This window comes from Sus scrofa, chromosome 13 (genome assembly GCF_054392235.1).
Source record: "Sus scrofa isolate SSC_HxYL_T2T_F1_AM1 chromosome 13, Sscrofa_HxYL_maternal_Yorkshire_Landrace_v2.0, whole genome shotgun sequence".
NCBI classification, from domain to species: Eukaryota; Metazoa; Chordata; class Mammalia; order Artiodactyla; family Suidae; genus Sus; species Sus scrofa.
This window is the reverse complement of record NC_139395.1, coordinates 172,132,072-172,156,590: the sequence shown is the minus strand read 5'-3', so window position 1 is coordinate 172,156,590 and position 24,519 is coordinate 172,132,072. Positions and strand designations below refer to the sequence as shown.

Here is a 24,519-nt window from a genome sequence, read left to right as displayed (position 1 = left end):
ATAATAATAGGATGCTGTGCTGCAGTTATTCTGGGGCAGACATTTCATTTGCTAGAAGTTACTGAGAAACTGGAAAAGAGCAACACTCATACCTTTTTCTCTTTTTGCTTCAGATGCGTAACCGATAAGGAAAAAATTCCAAAGCTAACACATCAAAAGACTACACTTGCAGAGTTTCCAATGTGGCTCAGTGGGTTAAGGACTTGACGTTGTCTCTGTGAGAATGTGGGTTCCATCTCTGGCCTCAGTCAGTGAGTTAAGGATCCAGAGTTGCCACAAGCCTCGGCAGAGGTAACGGCTATAGCTCCAATTCGACCCCTGGCCTGGGACCTTCCATGTGCCACATGTGCAGCCCTAAGATGGAAAAAAAAAAGTCTACACTTGCCAGTTCCTTGCACACAGTGGATGCCTAATAAATATGTTTCAGTAATTAAACATATAGTTACTGTTAAGGAAAAATGTATGAATTTGTCTTCCCAGAATCGGTGGGGTAGAAAAGGATCAGTGGTTAACCAGGAAGGTATTTATATACCTGGATAAAGTCACTTTTTTGTTTCAGAAAGGGCAAATGACATTTCACACAGTGGTGTCAGTAATTCAAGAGTTACAGCAAGTTAATATTATAAGGAAATGTATAAATAAGGTTACCTATTTTAATTCTTCCTAAATTTTCATTTGTTGACTCCTAAGCCAATACATAAACTCTAGTGAGGCCAAAAGAAAGTCAAATTATTCATTTACAACAACAACAACAACAACAATAATAATACCAAAGAAATAAAACAATACCTGGCATTCTGACTATTCTATACTGACAATTTCATTATTGAATTTAATGAATAATAACGATTAATCTCAAAAAGTGAAAAACAACAGACCTCCAGAAATTCTCTGTAAGTGGACATTCTACAATGTAAGATTCAGGCAGTCAATTTTAAAATAATGCATGAACTTAGTATAATAACACTAAATACAGTTACCGATTTCTCTCAAACTGTTTTTAAGCATAAATCCCAGAAATTCTACTACTACCACAACTGTCTCACCTAATGGGTAGTGCTGGGAAATGACAGCCTTTTCATAACTCTACCTGGGAAACCTTACTGAAAGGAAGGACCTTTCCGTTCAGCTTAGACTGTTGGTATAAGTGTTTCTCCCACTTGAGCATAAATCCTGAGTTTGTAGGACACCCCTCCCTTCAGTATGTACTTACTAATAGAAAACAATATTAGAAAATTCTTACCAGAAAGATCCACCACTGCCTCATGACTGGAAACAGCTCCTTTCTCAATAAAAAGATCTCGAAAATATTCACTATTAGCTGACAGAACAGATTTATGAGCTTTGTATTCTTCTCCTTCAATTAACAAAGTAACATCACAGAACTGGTTAGAGAGTCTCTGTTCATTCAGTTGTTTTAAGACAGCCTGACAATGTTTTGGAGAAGAACGTTTCACCACTCCTTTGGTGTCGACCTACCAAAATAAGTTTGAGACCAAGAACTATATTACATATCATCTGTATTTTTACCGTTAACAGAATTTAAAACAAGACACTGTATTCCTTTGTAAAAGATTCCACTAATTAATGTGAACAAATAACCTGATATTCTTTACTACCTATATATTTAAATAATAAAATGTTCTGGAGTTCCCATCATGGCACAGTGAAAACGAATCCAGCTAGGAACCATGAGGTTGCAGGTTCAATCCCTGGCCTTGATCAGTGGGTCAAGGATCCAGCGTTGCTGTGAGCTGTGGTGTAGGTCGCAGACACGGCTCAGATCTGGTGTTGCTATGGCTGTGGTGTAGGCCAGTGGCTATAGCTCCGATTAGACCCCTAGCCTCGGAACTTCCATATGCCGCGGATGCGGCCCTAAAAAGATTAAAAAAAATAATAATAATAGTAAGATGTTCTATTTTCTGTTATATTCATTCTACTGGACCAAATAAAAACCTGCATCTCATTTCTTGCTGCCTCCTGGTATCAGTCAGAAATTTACTTGATGATGTAAGAAACTAACACAGGGAAAAAACAAAGACCTAGCCAGCTTACTTTTACCTTGCTTCATGACCCAGAGTCTGCTTCCAGAAATGTATTATGTCTACCTGCACCAATACACCATTAAAAAGAAAAGAGGACGAGTAATTAAGAAATAAACAAGTTACATTCTGATGAGAAGAAATCACAGGAATATTAGTTTTATTTATTTATTTAGGCTGCACCTGAGACATGAGAAGTTTCCAGGCCAGGGATTGAACCCTTGACACAGCAGCAACCCAAGCCATTGCAGTAACAATGAGTCCTTAACTCAAGTCCTTAACCCACTGCACCACAAGGGAACTGCCAACAGGAATGTTTATGATTAAGTAAGAGGCAGTATTAAACTTACAGCACATATAACAACATAGTGCATTACTTTAGATATAGACCTGCTTAAAATTTTAATGACAGTGCCAAGAGTCAAGCAGTTTCAGTGGTTTTAAAAAGAAATTCAGGAAGACTATAAATGCCAATATACTAATTACAAACATTAAAGCTGAACGGAAAGTTCCACTTACAAATACAAGTTCATGTTTGGATACTGGCTTCTTTTTCGCAGGCTTGGAAGCTGTAGTTGGAGGTGAAGTAAAGTTGCTCAGGTCATCCTCCGATTCATTACTTTCGTCTCCAGATTCAAGGTCTAGTCCCAATTCTTCCAACATTTCCGAAGTATCTGATATTGGACGGGAACGATCTAATTTCTCCTGACATTTGCTACACTGTTTAATGTAATCTTTGACTTGCTTTAATATACCTACAATAAAACAAAAATTAACAAGTCATATTTGGAGTTCCTGCTGTGGTGCAGAGCAAATGAATCCAACTAGGAACCATGAACTTTCTGGGTTGATTCCTGGCCTCGCTCAGTGAGTTAAGGATCCAGCATTGCCATGAGCTGTGGTGTAGGTCACAGACACGGCTCAGATCCTGCATTGCTATGGCTGTGGTATAGGCCGGCAGCTACAGCTCCGACTGGACCCCTAGCCTGGGAACCTCCATATGCCACGAGTGTGGCCTTAAAAAGCAAAAAAAAAAAAGCAAGTCAAATTTAATACTGCTCTCATTTGAAAACTGAAGATTATATTGTTGGTTAATCTGTGTACACTAATGTATATTCAAGTGCGTGTGTACAGACATATACATGCCCATAGTACGAAAAAGTGAATTCTTTTTTTTTGTTTGTTTTTTGCTTTTTTAGGGCCGTACCTGCAGCATATGGAAGTTCCCGGGCTAGGAGGTCAAATTGGAGCTTCAGGTGCTGGCCACACCACAGCCACAGTAATGCCAGATCTGAGCTGCATCTGCAACTTACACCACAGCTCACGGCAACTCCAGATCCTTAACCCACTGAGCGAGCCCAAGAATCAAACCTTTGTCCTCATGGATACTAGGTTGGGTTTGTTACGGCTAAGCCACAATGGGAACGCCTTTTAGAATTTAAGGTAGCTTTTTTTTCAAAGATATAAATGATTATTTGTTTCCATGCTGATATAGACTGTTTTGTTGTTTACTCTTATTGATTTACCCACTATATAAGATGATTATGTAGCGCTATTTCCACATGAGTTTCAACTCATTCATGTAATAGGAACAATATGAAATTGCCAATATTCAACTGTTTTTGACCTTTAAAAACAATAATATAAAAATGGGGTTTGGAGTTCCCATTGTGGCTCAGTGGGTTAAGAACCCATGAGGATGTGGGTTCAATCCCTATCCTTGCTCGGTGGGTTAAGGATCCATTGTTGCTGTGAGCTATGGTGTAGGTCGCAGATGCAGCTCAGATCTGGCATTTCTGTGGCTGTGGCATAGGCCAGCAGTCGCAGGTCTAATTTGACTCCTAGTCTGGAACTTCCAAATGCTGCAGTGTGGCCTTAAAAAGAAAAAAGATACAACTCAACAGCAAAAAAAGCCAAAAATCCAATTGAAAAATGGGCAAAAAACCTGAATAGACATTTCTCCAAAGATACAGATAGCCAACAAGCATATGAAAAAATGCTCAACATCACAGATTATTAGAGAAATACAAATGAAAGCTACTATGTGGTACCACCTCACACCAGTCAGAACGACCATCATTAATAAGTCCACAAATAACAAATGCTGGAGAGGGGGTGTGGAAAAAAGGGAACCCTCCTACACTGTTGGTGAAATGTAAATTGGTACCACCGCTACAGGAACAGTATGGAGGTACCCTAGAAAACTATACATAGAACTACCATATGACCCAGCAGTCCCACTCTTGGGCATACATCCGGACATTCTTGGGCATATACCCAGGCAAAAACTTTCCTTGAAAAACACACATGCACCCATATGTTCACTGCAGCACTATTCACAATAGCCAAGACATGGAAACAACCTAAATGTCCATCAACAGATGAATGGATTAAGAAGATGTGGTGTACACACACGCAGACACATATACATATAATGGAATACTACTCAGCTGTAAAAAAGAACAAAATAATGCCATTTGCAGCAATATAGATGAAACTAGACTCTCATACTAAATGAAGTAAGTCAGAAAAAGAAAGACAAATACCATATGATATTACTTATACCTGGAATCTAATATACAGCACAAATGAACCTTTCCACAGAAAAGAAAATCATGGACATGGAGAACAGACTTGTGGTTTCCAAGGGGGAGGGTAAGGGAGTGGGACAGACTGGGAATTTGGGGCTAATAGATGCACAAACTATTGACTTTGGAAGGGATAAGCAATGGGATTCCTGCCATGTAGCATTGAGAACTATGTCTAGATACTTACATCGCAACAGAACAATGGGAGGAAAAAGTATGTATACATGTGTGTGTAACTTGGTCCCCATGCTGTACAGCAGGGGGGGAAAAAATATATATATATATATAAAAAATCAAAAAAAAGAAAAAAAAATGTGGTTCATGCTAATGCTTCTCTATCTTACTAACATCAGGCTTGACCATGCAATTAACTTTGGTCAATGGTATACAAATGGATATGATGTGTGCCTTGTGTTATTAGAGCCTTAAGAGGCATTGTTTTCCATCAGTTCTCCGATTTATGACCCCTCTCTCAAAGAACAGCATTTTCAGATGGATGTTGTACTTTAGCCTGCTTGAATTGCAGATAGAAAAAAAGAGGTGCAGCCAATCTGCAGCCTGAACAGGACCACAATCCAAACTTGTAATGAGTGTATAAATAAATCTCTTGGGGGTTTTTTGGTTTGTTTCTATTGTTCTGGGGTTTCACCCCACCCCCACCACCCCACATTTTTGGTCATCCCAAGGCACATGGAGTGCCCAGACCAGGGATCAGATCCAAGCCACAGTTGGTACCTATGCACCTGTGGCAACGCTGGATCCTTAACCCACTGTGCTGGGCTGGGGACCAAACCTATGTCCCAGAGCTCCAGGGATGCTGCTGATCCTGCTGTACCATAGCAGGAACTCCTAAATCTCATTTTTGAAAAATACATTTTAGGCTTTTATTAACTAACAGCATACACAAGTTAACAAAAGCTTATTATACACAAGCCACTCACAAAATCCTATTTTGAATTTCAACTTTCAGCTCAGCATGCTGGGGTGGGTGTAGGAAGCAAGGAAGGAACATTTACAAACTCACACACTTATAAGGCAGGACCAATTAATTTCCATTCAACAGACAAGGAGAATAAAGCCCTAAGAGGTAAGTAACTTGTCCGAAGTTACATCTAGTAACGAGTAAACTGCATAGATGGGCCTCTAAAAGCCACCATTTTCTGTATATCATGCTACTTGTCCAAGAACACATTTGTCCATCCCTGTGATAGAAACGTCTTCCCCCACGATCCCCAAGTAAAATGCAAACAAAAAGCTTTGTTAATTAGTTAGAATGACAGAGATATACAGTGAATTCCTGAAAAGCTTCAAAATGAAAAATTACACCATTTTCCTTAAATTTTCAACCTTCAGATAGCATCTGAGCAATATTTCTCAAATTGTATTATGTCCCACACTTACTTAAAAAGTAAACACTAGGAGTTCCCGTCGTGGCGCAGTGGTTAACGAATCCGACTAGGAACCATGAGGTTGCGGGTTCGGTCCCTGCCCTTGCTCAGTGGGTTAACGATCCGGCGTTGCCGTGAGCTGTGGTGTAGGTTGCAGACGCAGCTCGGATCCTGTGTTGCTGTGGCTCTGGCGTAGGCCGGTGGCTACAGCTCCGATTCAACCCCTAGCCTGGGAACCTCCATATGCCGCGGGAGCGGCCCAAGAAATAGCAACAACAACAACAACAACAAAAGACAAAAGACAAAAAAAAAAAAAAAAAAAAAAGTAAACACTAGACTAATAAATTCAGAAAATTATACTCTTGGTTTTATATCCACACCATGGACTTTTATATTAGAAGGTGAGTTCTACAGTAAAAATATTTGTCTAACCTAGAAATCTGCCAAATTTATTTGTTCACCTTTTTCCCCCAGAACATAACAATAATTAATGGATTAGACTTCTTCAAAGAGGTTACAAGTGGTTAGTTAAAGCTGTATTTACACAGACCCAGTTCTTGGTAGGTGTTCTAGTGATTACACACTCCTCTTCTGGACAGATAACAGCAGCATTCATTTGCTCCCATAAAACAAGTAAAGTCTTAGGTACCTCAGCTATCTTAGCTGCAGGTAGCTAATTTAACCATCACATGATTTTGCTAGTGTAATCTTTTTTTCTACTAATTTCATCTTCATATTTTAGCATTCGACTGAGACAGAGAAGTCATTTATTTTGAAATTCCAGCACACAATTACAATACAGAATAAAATAAGAGGGTGAGGGGATGATAACATCTATAAATATTTTACATTGGAAAATAAATTTGTTACATGTCAACTTTAGGCACTGAGCCAGAGTTTTTCACTGTGCTCAAACAAGTGAAGCTGCTACAAACTTGCCTGATCACTAGGATGTTATGGCAGGGTTTATTATGGCAGCATTTGAAAAAAGCAGCATAAATAATGAATACCAGTAAACTATTCCTGGTACAACTTCAAGTGGACTGACTTTAGTTTTTTCCTAGGCATCTACAATGATCAAACCTTATTAGCTCCCAGATAAACCGCCTACAATGGCTTTGGAGTATGTATATCTGGAGAGTCCATTTGTAGAGTATGACCCACTAAAACTGATAGTTAAAAATGTTTGTTTTATCACTTAACAGCTCCAGATCTCAGAATGTTTATTTTTCTATGTGGTGTGTTAATTTTAATAGGCCAATAAAAAATAAACAAGTAAATAAACAATATATTAATATAATAAACATCAAAATGACTATTCACTTTAAGTGAAGAAATATTAAAACAAAAATGACATAAAATAACATCATAAACTTACTACATGTTAATGAAAATATCATTTATATGAAAAATATTATTTCCCAAAACATAAAAAAATTAGCGAGAAAACTAGCACATTTTTCAAATCTTTTTAATGTATTTATCATATATGCATCTATTGCCATATATCATATCATGTAGCCTCTGAAAAACTCTGCTGTGTCTGTGTATTTGTGAGACAATGAATGGAAAGCAAATAACACCTTGGTATGATTATGACTATAATTTTGACTTTGGGGATTCTCTGAAAGGATCTCAGGGCTTCTCAGTACCAAACTTAGAGAACAGCTGTTCTGGACACTTAAGGATTTCAAAATCCTACACAGCCACAATTCTATCTCTCTTGCTTAAAACAAACATATACACAGTCTGGGATTTTTGGTTTTTGGTCTTTTAAGACACTGAACACTAAAAAACCATACTGTTTAGATAACACAGATAATCCATTTAGGGAAGGAAAATCCTGAACAATAAACCCCATTTAGAACCATATAATAGTGGTTAAGAAGACTCTGAAATCACAAAGGTCAGCTCCTGATAAAAGATATAAATGTTTCCCCATCTGTAAAAGAGAGGCATAAATGTTTCTACCTTACCAGGTTTTATGAAGATTAAATGAGTGAAAATAAACTAAGTACTCAGCACACACTGTCTACCATGTAAAAACTTCAACAATGTTATCCTCACCCTTCACAGATGTGTCTCTTTAAAGAAATCTAATGCAGATACAGGTTTAAAAATATAAAATAAACTAAGGGAAAGTATTTAACAACATAAAGCGGGGGTGCTTTTGAAAACACGAAAGAACTATTTAAGAAGCAAAAAGAACTCTCCAACAAATTTATACACGTAAAAGAACTTTTGGAAGCTGTTCAGTAGTCTTCCTTACTTATAGATAAGTACATCATAAATTAATTCCTGCAGAGCCGTACGGAGAGTGACCGAATCCCTCCTAACAAAACCTTTTATGGGCCTGCAAACTTTTATTACTAATTTTAAGAGAACAATATAAACATTCACCAATTTTGTGGAGAGTGAGGACAGTAAAGAAACCAAGGGCCGTTTCTTTCTCTCCTCCCTTGTTTCCTAAGGAGTCAAGAAACTTCGTTGCTATACTCCTTGACCAATCACAGAAACTTCATCTTTCCCAGGTATGTGTTGTGTTTCAGGGTTTTCAAAGCGCTCTTCACATTATCAACGGGATATATACTAAAAAAAAATCTTATAACACTATGTAAAAATATAACATTCAGAATTCAAAATATCTGCTATTAAATCCTTGCTCTAAAAACTAGGGCCCAAAATGACTTTCAAACAACAGCAAAAGCCAAAAAACCCTGTTTCCACGTAGTCACTCCAAATCACTTCTGCACAAAATCGCATGATTCCTTAATTACGCCGCAGTAGCGTGCTATGAGGAATCCCGGCAAGTGGACACGCAGAACCTCAAAACCACTGGCCAAGACCCTAGTGGAACGCCCTGCAGAAAGCTTCCGGACTCTTGGCGGACCGTCCCTTCCCCCAACCATCGGCACAAACAGGAATTCAAAACGCACAATACAGAGCACCGCAACCGCCGCCCGCCTCCCGCCGCCGAGAAACTTCCGCCAAGAGCAGGAGCCACCGCCTCCCGAGCTACCGAAAGAGGAGGGCCGGGAGCCGCCCGCGAGTCCCAGCCCCTCCCCGTGGCTGGGCCGGCCCCCGGGGAAGCCCCCATTCGCCCCACCCCGAGCCAGGACCCGCCCCCCAGCTTCCCCGGCCTCCTTCCTGTGGGAAGTGCGGCTCCTTTCACGTCCCCCACCCTCTCGGCTCCGCCTGGCAGCCACTCCGCCGCTAAGCGCAGGCCAGGCTGGACCGGCGAGTGGTGCCGGAGAGGAGCAGTGCGGGCCCTCACACTGGCGATGCACACAGGCCTGCCTCCACCTGCGGGCCTAGCCAGGCAGCAAGCCGCCCGCCCTCCCCCTTGCCGCGGGCGAGGTCCTACCTCGCCACCAATACGTCTTGGACAAGTCGTGCCAGGTCTGATGCTGGGTGTGGTGAGTGCCGCCTGGACCCAGGTGCGCCGCCTCGATGAGACCCCGGCGCCGCTCGGGCTGCAGCACTACCTCCAGCTCGGCGAAGGTCTTGCGGTGCCTCTGCCGTCGCTGGTAGTACAAGGTCCCATCGCGCACCACGTAGCAGGCGGCTGCCTTACGGATTTTACGCTTGACATTGCCCTCGGTGCCCGGCGCGTATGGCTCGCACCCGTTCGTCAGGTAGCGCAGGATGGCCTGGTAGCTTTCCTCGCTTGACATCGCTGACGGCGGCTCCCTGAGGGCGCCTGTCAATGGCAGGAGAGAAAAACAGTGCACTGGCTCCAGGCGGATGCAACAACGGCGGCAGCACTGTAGGGAGTTACGACTGTGTCTGTGGTGAATACTCTTCGACGGCGCCCGCAGCGCGGAGGGAGAACCGACGAGTTGGTAACCAGGGGGAACTGCACTTCTCCAGCGCGCGGGATCCGCTGGCGACTGACAAAATGGCTGCTGCACCACCGGAAGTGACGCAAATCAAGGGCAGTGGGTGAGGGGACTAAGCCCTGATTGGAGCTGGAGTGCAGAGGCTTTCTGGATTGATCTAGCGGACTGAGTGACGTCAGGACTGCGGTCGGACATTTTGGAAGCGGGTAGGCCCTTCTGGGGAGACAGAAGTGGTTTGGGGCAGACATCTTAAGTCCTGGCAATTTCCCTTTTGATTTTTCCCTTCTTTCCCATGCTCTGAGCACGTGTAGGAGCTTGTGGGCAGTTGTTTATACCCTCGGTGATACCTTAGGATGTAAAGGAGCCTTTTTTTCCTACGTGACGACGCTTGGAGACCCTCGGCAACGCAAATACGCCAGATTTTGAGGCTCTTAGTAAAGTATTAGTCAAGGGATACAAGACCAAAGAATGCCCTTTTACACGGAAATGTAGCTTCCAGTGTTATAAAATCCAAGTCTCTCCGTTATAGGAGTTACTGTAATTTCTAAGAATCAGCTGGTTCAAAACTACGCATGGTTTTCCTGGAATTATCGGTTGATTCAGTGATGATTTTCTACCAGTGAGGGCACTTAGACTAGCTAACACTATTTCCTTACAGCTTATTTACATATATTTTCACATTAGCTTGGGAGGAAAAATTTTCCATTTTACACCCAACATATATTGAAGGCACAAAAGGCCAAGGTAATTCGACCTACGTTTTCCAATGTGCATTCTAGTTGAGATATTTAGCCTGGAGCGGTCCTGGTCAACCCGTCCCTAGGTCGGATATGCAACGCAGATTAGAGACACAGGCCTATGACATTTAAAGCTACTGGGGTAGAGCGCTGTTAGTGCTTAAACTGGAGCCTGAAAACCCTGGGCCAACCCTCTTACATCCCATCCTGGAGTCTGCAGTCGCTTGGGTGAGGGTCTAACCCTTACGGATACAAGTGAAGACAGACCACAGTTGAAAGCAGTAGGCTCAAAGAATGGAGTGCAGTCTGCACCGTGCTTGGGCAGCGGGGGCGGGGGGGGGAAGAGGGGGGGGTGTCATAATTTCCTAACGGCCAGAGATACTTAAGGCAGTTTAATATTCTAGCTATTGGTACCTGAACTGCCAGGCCCAGAAAATACAGCTGCCAGGATTAGGGTTTACATAGGCTGCTCATTCCACAAATTACCGTTGGGGTAGGAGGTATTAGAAGCAGACACGCATTCCTCCCCCGCCTCCACGGGGTGGGGCACCCAGAGTGGGTGGTCCAGATCCACCCTTCCAAGGGTATTGTGCTGGGTCAGCACTACCACTGTTTTCCTGTGAAACTAAGTATATTAAAATTGTTGGGTAATCAAGTCATGTATGTGGCAGAGAAGCCAAGTTAAAAGAAATTCCCCTGCACTGTTTGTTAAGATACAACCTGTGAAAGCACTGAGAAGCCCACTAAAATTTGATTCTTCGAGACAACAGAGAAATGTTTCAATAGTGTTTTACACGTGGTCCAGTGTCTTCCTGAGAAAAGCTACTTACTGTTCTGTGAGAACAGGTAGTGTTTATGTCTCCTCCAGGATATCAGAATGGGTACTTCCACTTTAAGACATTTAGGCCAAAAAAGCCATGCTTTAAGGGGACATTTTATTCTGTGACCAAAAGAACATGTTGCTCTGTGCTCAAGTTGGGCATTTTGATTGGTTTTTAAATTTTCCCTATTCAGGACTAGCTTCTAATTTCATTTTTTTTTTAATTACTTACAATTGCTTTTTTCCAACCAAAACCTTTTTTTTCTTTTGGTCTTTTTAGACCCACACCTACAGCATATGGAGGTTCCCAGGCTAGGGGTCTAATCCAAGCTGTTGCTGCCGGCCTGCACTACGGCTACAGCAACCCCAGATCTGAGCCTCATCTGCAACTTACACCACAGCTCACAGCAATGCCAGATTCTTAACCCACTGAGTGAGACCAGGGATCAAACCCGCAACCTCATGGTTCCTACCTTGGATTGTTTCCATTGCATCATGATGGGAACTCCCAACCAAAATCTTATTAAGCAAAAATCAGCTGTTGAACATAACTTGTATATTCATTTTTACTTTACACATTTTAGTTCCAAGTCCTCTAAAGGGACTGTTTTATTATCCCCAATACCTAAACCAATGCCTAAATTTAACATTCACCAGAAGTAAACATAAATTCCATCACCTTGGATACAAAGGTGATGAGGGGAAGTGTTGATAGAATTTTACCTTCACCTGCTACTGATATATAAAAGCATGTTTCTTAAGGGGATGTGGCTTATTCATATTCTATCTTTGAACTTAGCACAGCATGGTACTAAGATGATCTACTTTTTGTAGAAATGCAAGTGTATTAACATCAATTATGATTACTATTTTAACACACTTAAACTACTTGGATATTTTCCAAGTATACTCAAGAAGTTGGACTCTTCATTTAAGCTTATTTTGAAGTAGCAAAAGCAGATTATACAGCTGTTAGTTTTAAGTAGTTTGAACTCTGCCAGTAAGTTAATGGTTAAGAGATGAGATACAGAGGCATCTCATATATGAAATAAATTTATCATGGAGAAGGGTAACTTAAGAAAATAACTCATTAATTCCTGTCATGGCACCACGGAAACGAATCTGACTAGAAAACATGAGGTTGTGGGTTTGATCCCTGCCCTTGCTCAGTGGGTTAAGGATCCAGCATTGCTGTGAGCTGTGGTGCAGGTCACAGATGTGGCTAGATCTGGCATGGCTGTGGCTGTGGCGTAGGTCAGCAGCTGTAGCTCTGATTCAACCCTTAGCTTGGGAACCTCCAAATGCCGAGGGTTCAGCCCTAAAAATCAAAAAAGAAAAAAACTCACTGAAAAGGCTTACTTTCTGCAGACAGAAGTGATAGAATAAAGTGCATCTTTTAGCAATCAAACTGGACTAAAATCTATGCAATATCCTAGTACTTTTAACTGTAACCAAAAAGTTAAGACCATGCAGTCTGTTTAATGTACCTCAGCTGGCATTAACAATACAGACCTTGTTTTATTTACATAATATTGCTTAACATCTGTCCATCCAGGTTTACATTAGGAGGCATTATTCCTGAGAAATGAATATCTAAAAATATCTAGCTTTAAGGGAACCTGACATGAGCTCATTAGGATGTGGTTTTAATCCCTGGTCTCCCTCAGTGGGTTAAGGATCCTGCGTTTCGGCAAACTGCAGAGGCCCGCAGCTACAGCTCCGATTCCGCGCCTACCATGAGAGAACTTATATATGCCACAAATGCAGCTATAAAGAGGAAAATAATAAAAATAAAATACATATAGCTTTTAAATTCCTTAGTTTGTAGTTTAGCTATTGTGGTGTAAGCTGAACATGCCTGCTTTAAGAGTGAAGATTCCACCACAATCTAGTTATAGTCAGATCTTTATTTAAAAGTCTGATCTTCCAACTTAGCGTTTTCCACCAACTCGGGGAGCAGAAACCTTCACAGGCTTCACAATCTTTTGCTTAGGTGCTGCCTTTGTGGGAGCCTGTAAAAAAAGAACATACGGTATTATTCCATGCTGGTTTTCCTTTTTTCAATCACCCCTCTTATGCTCAGATTCTATTGGTATCCTAGATTGCTTTCCGAATTATTTAACTCCTCCGCTCAAAAGTTAAAGCACACCTTTATATGAAATATACAAGAAAGAAAAAGATAATACATTGAAGGAGTTAAAGGACACAAATGCAGTGTGGGATCCTGAAATATATCCTAAGAACAGAAAAGGACCAATGCTAATTTTCTGGTTTTCAGATTTTTACTATGGTTATCTAAATTGATTAAACAGGAGTTCCCATCATGGTGCAGTGGAAATGAATCCAACTAGGAACTATGAGGTTGTGGGTTCGATCCCTGGCCTTGCTCGGTGGGTTAAGGATCTGGCATTGCTGTGGCTGTGGTATAGGCCGTCAGCTACAGCTCCAGTTAGACCCCTAGTAGCCTGGGAACCTCCATATGCCCTGTGTGCGGCCCTAAAAAGAAAAAAAAAATAAAGAAAAAAATGTTTTGGTTGCACCTGGAGCATGTGGAAGTCCTCAGCCCGGGCATGGAAACTGTACAACAGTTGCAACCTGAGGCACAACTTTGGTTAACAGTGGATCCTTAACTGGCTGCGCCACACAGGAAATACCAAGATTTCCAAATAACCTTTAAAAAACTTTTATTTTTCTCCTTTCCCATTTCTATGTAACACCGAGAGACTCATTTGGCCCTAGTAAAGGGATCTCTCTGGAGAACTCAATCAACTGTCACCCAAAAACCAGTTATGAACATCATTTCCATTAGAGCCTCACACTAAATTCTTAAAAAAAAAAAAAAAACTTTCAGCAGAGCCCATTTGCATCTCTCACAAGCATCCTTATCTTAATCTATTTCTTGCCTAGCAAAAAAAAAAAAAAAAAAAAAAAAAGAAAAAGAACTTTTACAATTTTGATTAAAAGTACATCTGTTGCTTTAAATGAGAAATCCAAAACAATGCCACAATTACCTTTGCAGCAGCCATTGCTGTCTTTTTAGATGCTTGCTTAGCTTTTTTTGCTTCCTTGGCAGCCCTGTGGGATTAAAAATAATTTAAGCAAATCACTTTATCTTTTAGGATACAGCTTATTAGCAAGAGGCTAGAGTGTTTCGGGAAAGAATTGTATTCTTTCGCCATCTGCAATTATCTTAACATAAATCCAAAGGATTTTGTTAACAAATGTCATTAACCACTGATTCAGCTTAACATTTACTAGAAGTGGTTAATTTCAACAAATTATTTAAACTATAGTATAAACTTACTAAGATTCCTGTGCCTATAAACATAACCTAAAATCCATTCAATAGCTAAAATGCTCATAATGGAAGCTTTTTCACCTGATAGCTTGTTCTCTTTGAGCCTTCCTAACTTCAGGTTTCTGATTCCTCTTGGCCATTATGTCAGCAAGGGATGCACCAGTTATGGCCCTCTGGAATTTGACTGCACGACGGGTTCTTTTCTTCTGAATCTCTTCCTACAGAACAAAAAGATGGGGAGCACTTAGAAACTTTATTTCCAAACAATAAAAAAGTTCCCTTGTGGCTTGGAGGGTGAAGAATCCAAAAGCCACAGGTATGGCCAAAAAGAAGGAAAGAAAAAAGCAAAAGAAACTTTGCTTCATGAATTAGGGGAGGAATGAAGTCTCTTAAAATTCATATATAAGAGTTCCTGCCATGGAGCAGTGGGTTAAGAATCTCATTTCAGCAGCTCAGATCCCTGTGGGGGCGTGGGGTCAATCCCCAGTGCAGTGGATTAAAGGATCCCAAGCTGCCTCAGCTGCCTGTGAGTTCCATATATCACAGCCATTAAAAAAAAGATTCATATACATAACTATCAGTCCACCTGGGCTGCTATAACAAAATACCAGAGTAAGTAGCTTAAAAACAAATTTATTTCTCACAGTTCTAGAGGCTGGAAGTCAGGGTACAGAGGGCCCTCTTCCCATCAGAGCTGTATCATCACATGTCAGAAGTGGGACAAGGGAGCTCTCTCTTGTGCCTTCTTTTATGAGGGCACTAAACCCATCGTTAAGGGCAGAGCCCTCATCACTATATGACCTCTGAAAGGTCCAACCTCCAAAGTTCCAATGTATGAATTTTTGGGGAACACAACTGAGATGACAGCAATATCCAAAAATAATTCATGCAATTATTTGAAATGAAATATGCAAACAATATTAAAAAGTATGTATATATAAAACATGGCAATATGCAGATAAGTTTTCCAATTATGTATTGGTTAAACCATCTATTACAAATCCTAGGAATTCCCTGACCAGGAACCATGTGGTTGCAGGTCTGACCCCTGGCCTTGCTCAGTGGGTTAAGGCTCTGGCATTGCCATGAGCTGTGGTGGAGGTCATAGATACAGCTTGAATCTGGCACTGCTGTGGTGTAGGCCGGCAGCTGTAGCTCTGATTAGACCCCTAGCCTGGGAACCTCCATCTGCCTTAAGTGTGGCCCTAAAAAGCAAAAAAAAAAAAAACAAAAACAACAATTCCTAGCCATTACTTACTACCTTATTTAAGTGACAAAAAGATAACCGAATAATACTTCAGAAGTGACTTTAAGAGAGTTCCAATTATGGCTCGGGGGATGAAGAATATCCCTGCCAGTATCCATGAGGATGCAGGTTTGATCCCTGACCTTACTCAGTGGGTTAAGGAGCCAGCATTGCCATGAGCTGTGGTATAGTAACAAACTGCGCTCAGGATTCCTGCTGCTGTGGTGTAGGCTGGCAGCGGCAGCTGATTCAACCCCTAGCCTGAGAACTTACATGTAAAGAAAGTGATTTTTAATGTCCTTTTATGATAAAGAATTTACTTTCAAGAAGAAAAATTACCAAACCTCATTTCATGTATTTTGGGTTTGTTTTTTTTTTTTGCTTTGCTTTTTGGGGCTGCACTTGCAGCATATGGAGGTTCCCAGGCTAGGGGTCTAATCGGAGCTGTAGCCTCTGGCCTCCCCCACAGCCACGCCAGATCCAAGCCACAGCTGTGACCTACACCACAGCTCATGGCAATGCCAGATCCTTAACCCAGTGAGTGAGGCCAGGGATAAAACCCGAAATCTCATGGTTCCTAGTTGGATTCGTTTCCACTGCACCACAATAGGAACTCCAGAAAATGATTTTTAAGGAGTTCCCTTGTGGTGTAATGGGTTTAAGAATCCAGCTTTGTCAATGCAGCAGCTCAGGTTACTGCTGCGGCAAGGGTCGGATCCCTGGTCCAAAAAGGCTGCATGCTGTGGGCATGGCCAGAGAAAAAAAGTACAACTCAGACAATTGCTACAGATTCTACACTGGAAATCTATACTACAGCGCTTATGAAAAAATATGATTGCAGTGCACCTCTTAAATCCAAGAAAAAAATAAAGCATACTTGAACTCTTTATTAAGGCAGGGATATGCCAAAAAAATTTTAAACGGGACATAATGGGAAAAATGGGCACATTTGTGATTAACTAAAACACTCATTCTACTAAACTTATCAAAATGAAATCTTATTATAGAAAATGCCAATATTTACCTGTATACATTTTTCTTGTCTCAAACCTATTTAAAAATATTTTTTTATTGTAGTAAAATACAAATAACATTGACCATTCTGAACCTTTTTTTTTTTTTTTTTTCCTGGCCACACCTGTGGCACAGTAAAGTTCCTGGCACAGGGATCTGGATCCTTAACCTGCTATGGCACACTGGGACTTCCTTTAAAGCATTCTTAGTGTACAATCCAGTACATCTGCAATGTTGTGCAACCACAAATTTTCATCTCCAGAACCTTTTCAATGTCCCAAACTCTGTACCCATTAAATAACAGCTCCCTATTTCCACCTGCCCCACTAGCCCCTGCTTGAGAACCTCTATTTTGTCTTCATGAACTTGCCCACACTAAGTAACTTTAAAAGGAGACTCATACAGTATTTGTCTTTTTGTGGTTGTGTCACTTAGCATAATGCTTTTAAGGTCCACCCTCACAGACTGGTTGCCAGCTTTATTTTTGTTTTTTTGGTCTTTTGTCTATTTAAGGCCGCACCCATGACATATGGAGATTCCCATGACATGGAGATTCAAATTGGAGCCACAGCCACACCAGATCTGAGCCAAGTCTGCGACCTACACCACAGCTCACAGCAACGCGGGATCCTTAACCCACTGAATGAGACCAGGGATCGAACCTGTGTCCACATGGATACCTGCTGGGTTTGTTAACCACTGAGCCACGATAGGAACTCCAGCTTTTTTTATTTTTAGCCGCACCCACAGCATGTAGAAGTTCCCAGGACTAGGACCTAAGCTGAGCCACAGCAGTGACAATGCTGGATCCTTAAGCCACTGAGCCACCAGGAAAATCCTGATTGTCAGCTTTTAAAGGTTGAATTAATATCCCATTGTGTGTATGTAACACATTTTGTTACCCATTCATCCACTGATGGGACATTCTGCTATTTCCACCTTTTGGCTATTGGGAATCAAGTGCTGTGAACACCAGTGTACAAGCTTCTGTTCCATCCCAGCTTCCTCAGATATATTCTCTTGAGTATATATAGACTTATAAGTGGAATTGGGGAGTTCCCATTGTGGCACAGAGAAAACAAATACCACTGGTATCCATGAGGATGCGGGTTCAATCCCTGGCCTTGCTCAGTGGGTCGGGGATTTGGCGTTGCTGTGAGCTCTGGTGTAGGTAACAGACATGGCTCATATCTGGTATTGTTGTGGCTGTGGTATAGGACAGCAGCTGTAGCTCTGATTCAACCCCTAGCCTGGGAACTTCCATATGCCACAACTTCGACCCTAAAAAGTAAAAAAAAAAGAAGTGGAATTGCTGATAAAGTGAATCATGAGATGAAAATTCTATTTAACTTTTTGAGAAACTGCCAAACCACTTTCCACATGCAGCAATGCATAAGGGTACTAATTTCTCCACGGCCCCACCAACATTGCTAATTTCTTCCACCCACCCATCCCTCCTTTCTTGTTAATCACCATTCTACTAGATATGTCATATCCACTTTTAATTTAGAATTCTTCCTTCCTCCAATAATTCCTATAAACCTGGCCACTCTTTCACGAGGAGGTGCTCACCAAATATTTACAAGCCTGCTGAAAACTAATTCTTTTGCCATGGCACTCAAACTTTTTCTTAAAAAATCCCCTTCATCAAGATAAAAAACTGCTTCAAAAAAACACATCCAGTCCTAAGAATAAGCTAATGTTCTAGAAGACCCACCAATGTATCATCTACACTAATTCTATAAGCATTATAACCAAAATCAAGTCTCCATAACTGTTTCAACACCTTAAACACTTCCACAGTGCCCTGTAAGCTTAATGTAATTTATCTCTGGAAAGGGGATGCTTTCAAAGTTCCACTCGATATTTTTGCTGTTAGCCTCAAATATATAACAGGGGAAATGTTTTTATCAATCATCAATCACATCAAGAGAATATAATCTGAGGAAGCCAGAAATGAACAGATAACTTGTACACTATTATTCACAATAACCAAGAACTGGAAATAGCCGAATGTCCCTTCAGTGATAGTTTACAGTTCAAGAGCACTTTCACACAGTGTCTGATTTGATCACAAGGTTTCAGAGCAGCAACTGAGGCTCAAAGTTTCAAATTCAAACCAACAACATCAAGGTGCATTTCACTTACCGACTGTCCCTTTTTGTGCTTCCTTCTGTAGAGAACAGTCCAGTTGATCTGCCGAGGATTCCTCTTGGAAAGGAACGCGGACTCACATTTTGCATTAAGAAATTGGAAAACCTGTCATGACAAGTTCAAAGTAAAAGTCTGCAGCCGAAATTCTTAGTAAACTATACTCTAGTTCTATCCTTTCATTTTACCAAATTGAGGCCCATAGAGAACAAAAGGCTTGTGTCACAGTACTGAGAGCAGACAAACCTAAGTTCATATCGCAGGGGAGGGTGGGGGTGTCATTCTGGGAGGTATCTAGCTCCTGTCCCTCCTGAGATTCCAAGATGACCTGGTGCCCGTGAAAGAACCAGATACCCCGGTGGCCCATTTCCCTTACGCTGGAGCATTTCAGTTATACAAGCTCCTAGCTTCCGACTCGATCAAAGCTCAAGAATGATTCACTCAGAGACTTCTGATCCTAAAAACCGTCGCACGCAGGATCCCCGAAGCAAGCCTTTCAGGGACCAACAGTGATGTGGTAAAGGATCCCGCCTAGACCGATTGAGACTCGTCTTTTCTTAGAAAGAGAACGTGCGTTTTGCCCATGCGGCCTTTCACCTTCCCGTCGGTCCTGGCGTAGCGCCTCCCGTGTCCTGGGTAGATCTTGTACCCGCTGAAACTGCACAGCTCGACCCTGTAAAGAAAAGCAAAAACGCATGGGGTGGAAAGTGACTTTGGCAAGGAGAAGCCATGCCTTGAATGCCAGACATGCCGCTCTACCCGACGATGGGAACGGATTGGGAACCCAGGGTTTCTACTTACTTCATGGCTGGTAGCGCGGGGAAGAAGGAAAGATGGCGAAGAGAAAGAAGGAATCATGGGAAGAGGCCTTATAAGGTCATGGGAGGCAACCTTCTCCCACAATTCCTTTCCCTAACTCCGGCACTCGGTGATGATGTCACCCGACCTGGGCGGCGGAGTTAGAGTTCCTCAGCGGCCACCTCCCCCCGGAATAATTACGCTAGAGGCAGTCCAGGCTCTGCGGGTAGGAGCGGGTGACAGTCTTGCAGGGCGGGAAGGCAGTCGGTTTCTGAGTCATTCTGTCACTTGAGTTCAGGTATCCTCCAGCCTCCGTCCTGCAGCCGGGAATGTGAACTGAAAGGGTTACTGTGTCCTCTCTTAAAGTTTAGTTGGTGCACAGGTGAATACCACGCAGGTAAAACCCGAAATCATATTTGCCTTCGGTTTGGGCCCATTTTTTAAACTAACAAAATTAAATTGTAATAGTTCCCCCATTTGCAAAAAAAGCAATGGTATCAACTGTTTCCCTAGCCGTGCAAGTGGAATTGTGAGTGATGGCGTTTTTGCATTAATTATAATTAACATTAGTGGAGTGCTCTCTGTGCCCGGGCTCGTGCTAAAGTGTTTACATATATTTATTCATTCAGTTTACAAAATCTCTATTAAGTAAGCGTGGAGGCATTGTAAAGCGACGACTGCCGGTGGGGGCTCGTTTGCCTGGCTGCTGCCTAGTGGAGCTTGAGGGCGGCAGGTTTCTCAGAGAACCAGCCCTTGCTTGGAGGAGGCAGCTCTGCCTCAGGCTCACCAGGGGACTAATGCCTGGATCGCTTAGGACCCTTCTGTGATGCTATTTTTCAGCGTATGATAGAGTGTCAAAACTCAATTGTGTAGGAGGCTGGAGTACTGACTAGGAAATAAAGGTAATGATTTAAGCTGCTGTTGCCCCTTTCCTCCCCCCACCTCCACACAGTGTGTCAAAGGCATATTGGTTATTTTGAATTCAGGTCACTTAGGAAATAGAAGGTGCGAGAGGAATATTTTGACCCCCTTCTCTGTCCCCCTGAAAGCAGGAAATAAATATTCCATACTCCCTTACTGTTACTGTACCAGAAGATAGTAAGATAGCATAACAGAGATAGGGAATTCAGGGCCAAGAAGCTTATATAAACAAACGTTGATACTTCTTTACAAATTTACCACCCAAAGCCCAAAACTTTGTTTAAATTACTTGCTAATTATTGTTTCTCTCTGAAGAATATAAAAGCTGCCCACTTTGATCACTTCCTAGGATTTATTTCTATGAGACCTCTGTGCACACGAATTAAATTTGTTTCTTTTTCTCCTGTTAACCTGTTTTGGCCAGCCACAAAAACTGAAGATGGGTAGAGTAGGAAAATTTCCCTCTCCTAGACACTATGTAAACAACTCACCTTCAAAAGTTCCTGCAAGTGGGTGATTGAAGAGATTGGGAGAGTCCGCCAATGTGGCTGACTGAAGAAAGCTGCATACTTATGTTGGAAACAGTCTCAAGAGAGACTGAATGGAATTGAAAAATCAAAGCAAAAGAAAGGAATTTGATAGCATGACTAATTCCGATCAGCTGTTGAGAATACCTGCTATATTTAGGAAACTGTCTAAATAGACTATAGGCAGATGGATACCTCAGGCTTCCATGGCTTTTGAACTTAACCAGCCAACTCTCTTTGTTTTAAATTACTGCTAATTAAACAAATGTTTGATCACTTTAAAAAATCTTTCCGGGAGTTCCCTTTGGTGGCTCAGTGATTAACGAATCTGGCTTTGCTCAGTGGGTTAAGGATCCGTCATTGCTATGAGCTGTGGTGTAGGTCGCAGACGTGGCTCAGATCCCAGGTGGCTATGGCTGCAGTGTAGGCCTTAGTTTTGGACCCCTAGCTTGGGAACCTCCGTATGCTTCAGGTTCGGCCCTAAAAAGACAAGAAAAAAAAAATCTTTCTGGAATAGTCTGGCTTCTACAAGGTCCAGAGCACAGCTGGATGTGAGCAGAAGGTGGAGTTGATATCTACCTCCAGGAACTCTGACCTATTCCTTCCCAAACCTTTGTTGTTAGAAGATTTTGTTCTATTGCTCTTTGAAATTATGTTTGATCTGACTAGCTCTGTGGAAGAAAAGCAAGAAACTGGGTTTTAGGAATTTTAGCTGTTTTACTCTTTTCTGGAGGGCAATCTTGAGCTGGCATTTCAGGGTAACACACTGCATGTATCATATGTATCATACCTTAAACTGTGTTCAAGCACTCTTTTTTTTTTTTTTTTTTTTTTTTTTTTGTCTTTTCTAGGGCCGAACCCTCAGCATATGGAGGTTCCCAGGTTAGGGGTCTAATTGGAGCTGTAGCTGCCGGCCTACAACAGGGCCACAGCAACGTGGGATCCGAGCCATATCTTCGACCTACACCACAACTCACGGCAACGCCGGATCCTAAACCCACTGATCGAGGCCAGGGATCAAACCCACAACTTCAAGGTTCCTAGTCAGATTCGTTAACCACTGTACCATGAGGGGAACTCCCTCAAACACTCTTAAAATGAGAAGAAACTATATAGAAACCCCCCCAAAAGCATATTATAAAGTGTCATAAATCAGTTTCTAATACCACCCACAACTTTTCGTGGACTTTATTCTCTCTCTTTATAGGCAAAAGGCTCAGCTTCACTCCATTTTCTTGTATGTATTTATGGACCAGTACTGAACCAAAGTTGGTGCTCTCCTGGGCCTTTGTATACATCATGAAAACAGAGCATTCTTTTCCTCATCTTTTATACCTACTTATCTGCTGTATTAGTTTCCTGTGGTTGCTGTAACGATTGACCACAAACTGGGTGGCTTAAAACATCGGAAGTGTATTCTTTTATAGTTGCAGAAGCTTAAAGTCTGAAATCAGTATCATTGAGCTGGAATCTGTACTCTTGTGAGGCTCTGGGGCAGTTTCCACTCAGATGAACCCTCTTGTATGCCTAACCTATAAACATGGTGAGATCAGAAATGTCTGTGGTTGGAAGTTCCCTTCGTGGCCCAGCAATTAATGATCCTCACTAGGATCCATGAAGATGTGGGTTCCATCCCTGGCCTTGCTCAGTGGGTTAAGGATCTGGCATTGTTGTGACTGTGGCGTAGGCTGACAGCTGCAGCTCCAATTCAACCCCTAGCTTGGGAACCTCCTATGCAGCCCTAAAAAGCAAAACAAAAAAACAGAAACAAAAACAAACAAAAAAAAGTTTGTTGTTTTAAACTATGGGGAATAATTTGTTAACATAACAATAGATAATTAATGCAGGAGGTAAGGAAATTGTAAAGAAGGAGACTTAGTGGTATCATTTGTCAAAAGAGGACAGATAAGGAGTATATGAGGAACACGTCAGTTTGGGAAAGACCAAGTTCAAGATGCCCCTAGGATATTAAGGTGGAGCTGTGTAAACAAATTTAGAGGAGTGTTTGGAATAGGATATATTTTAGGAGTAATGGACCTATAGGTGATAGAATATGTGAGATAACATCACCTAGTGTCACAGGCTATCTTCTCTAGAAGCACTTACTGAGACCAAGTTTAAAATAAAAGATATTAGGGATCAAGTCCTATGAAAGGAAGCAGTATTAGGTAGAAGAAGGTAAATACATTACTTGCTGACCTAAACATCAGTCCACCCTGTCAGGAGCTCTGAAACAATTATTGCCTGTCAGAGTATCCCTTTTTGAGTCAAGTGGTCAACTCTCTCTTTATACCCCCACCTTGCTTAGTCAGCAGATGGGGACTGCCCTGGGGAATTCATGGCCTAAGAGAGGTGGTTCTCAGCAGCTGTGCCAGACCTTACTAGCAGCTGGAGGATGCTGCTGACTGTGGTGTCCACTGTCGGGCAACAAGCCCTTGCTGGAAGAGGGATCTGGATGGTGCATCTCTGTGTCTATCACCCCTGGAAAGAGTGACTGGAGTGAGTCAGAAAAAGAGAATCAGGAAATACCAATATTTAAGGGATAGATAGGGAAAGTAGAGAAAGAATCTACTTGAAGGAGGCTGAGCAAATGAAGTCAAAGGAAATAGATATCCATGACACTCATCTCACAGAAGCTTATGGAAGAGGTTTTTTTGTCTTTTTTTTTTAGTGCTGCACTCAAGGTGTATGGAGTTTCCCAGGCTAGGAGTCCAACCGGAGCTGTAGCCGCTGGCCTACACATCAGCCAGAGCAAGGCCAGATCCTTAACCCACTGAACAAGGCCAGGGATCGAACCCGAGTCCTCATCGATGCTAGTCAGGTCCATTAACTGCTGAGCCACAACAGGAACTCTGATGTGTTTTGATAGAACAAAAAAAAAAAAATTCAAATAAGATGACAGTAGGAGTGTGTAAACACAAATGCCTCTGGAATGACTTAGGCATCGATCTTAGTATTTTCTTCCAGTAGCATTCTCTTCTCAGATGTGGAAGGATCCTGCATTTTTAGAATCTACTGCCAGAGTTCCCAACACGCTGGTCAGTCTCAAGACTCAAGCATGACTCAGGGACGGCTTTGAAAGAAATGCCTAGTAACTAGATTAGAAAATAACTAGGTTTAGGAGTTCCTGCTTATGCTGTCTGTGGCACT

At 41.8% G+C, this 24,519-nt stretch overlaps 2 protein-coding genes and 1 long non-coding RNA gene across 6 annotated transcripts in view; 1 reads left to right on the top strand and 2 right to left on the bottom strand.

The window, feature by feature from the left end:
- The window catches only part of ZBTB11 (zinc finger and BTB domain containing 11), a 38,258-nt gene extending 28,348 nt beyond the window's left edge, over window positions 1-9,910 (bottom strand). For 3 of the 4 annotated variants that reach the window (XR_014824924.1, XR_014824925.1, XM_003132695.6), the window contains exons 1-3: window positions 9,383-9,910; window positions 2,562-2,797; window positions 1,244-1,475 (exon numbers count right to left, since the gene is read on the bottom strand). Coding sequence is in view for 2 of the 4 variants with exons in the window: in XM_003132695.6 (XP_003132743.2) it covers window positions 1,244-1,475; window positions 2,562-2,797; window positions 9,383-9,692 (778 nt within the window). In the remaining 2 variants the exon portion in view is untranslated. Of the gene's footprint in view, window positions 1-1,243; window positions 1,476-2,561; window positions 2,798-8,954; window positions 9,144-9,382 lie in introns of those variants that run through there. The other variant, XM_021070501.2, reaches the window with a different exon arrangement.
- Window positions 9,911-13,301: 3,391 nt separating this feature from the next.
- On the bottom strand, window positions 13,302-19,952 carry RPL24 (ribosomal protein L24). The gene is made up of 6 exons (XM_003132697.4): window positions 19,925-19,952; window positions 19,721-19,796; window positions 19,121-19,231; window positions 14,794-14,930; window positions 14,426-14,489; window positions 13,302-13,426 (listed from the first exon to the last, which is right to left on the bottom strand). The coding sequence occupies exons 1-6, from the start codon at window positions 19,927-19,929 to the stop codon at window positions 13,346-13,348; spliced, it is 474 nt and encodes a 157-aa protein (XP_003132745.1). The 5' UTR covers window positions 19,930-19,952; the 3' UTR covers window positions 13,302-13,345.
- A 98-nt stretch (window positions 19,953-20,050) lies between these two features.
- Window positions 20,051-24,469, top strand: LOC146397766 (uncharacterized). The gene is made up of 2 exons (XR_014824940.1): window positions 20,051-21,775; window positions 22,252-24,469. It is a non-coding gene; the product is annotated as an uncharacterized LOC146397766 (long non-coding RNA).
- The last annotated feature ends 50 nt before the right edge of the window (window positions 24,470-24,519 follow it).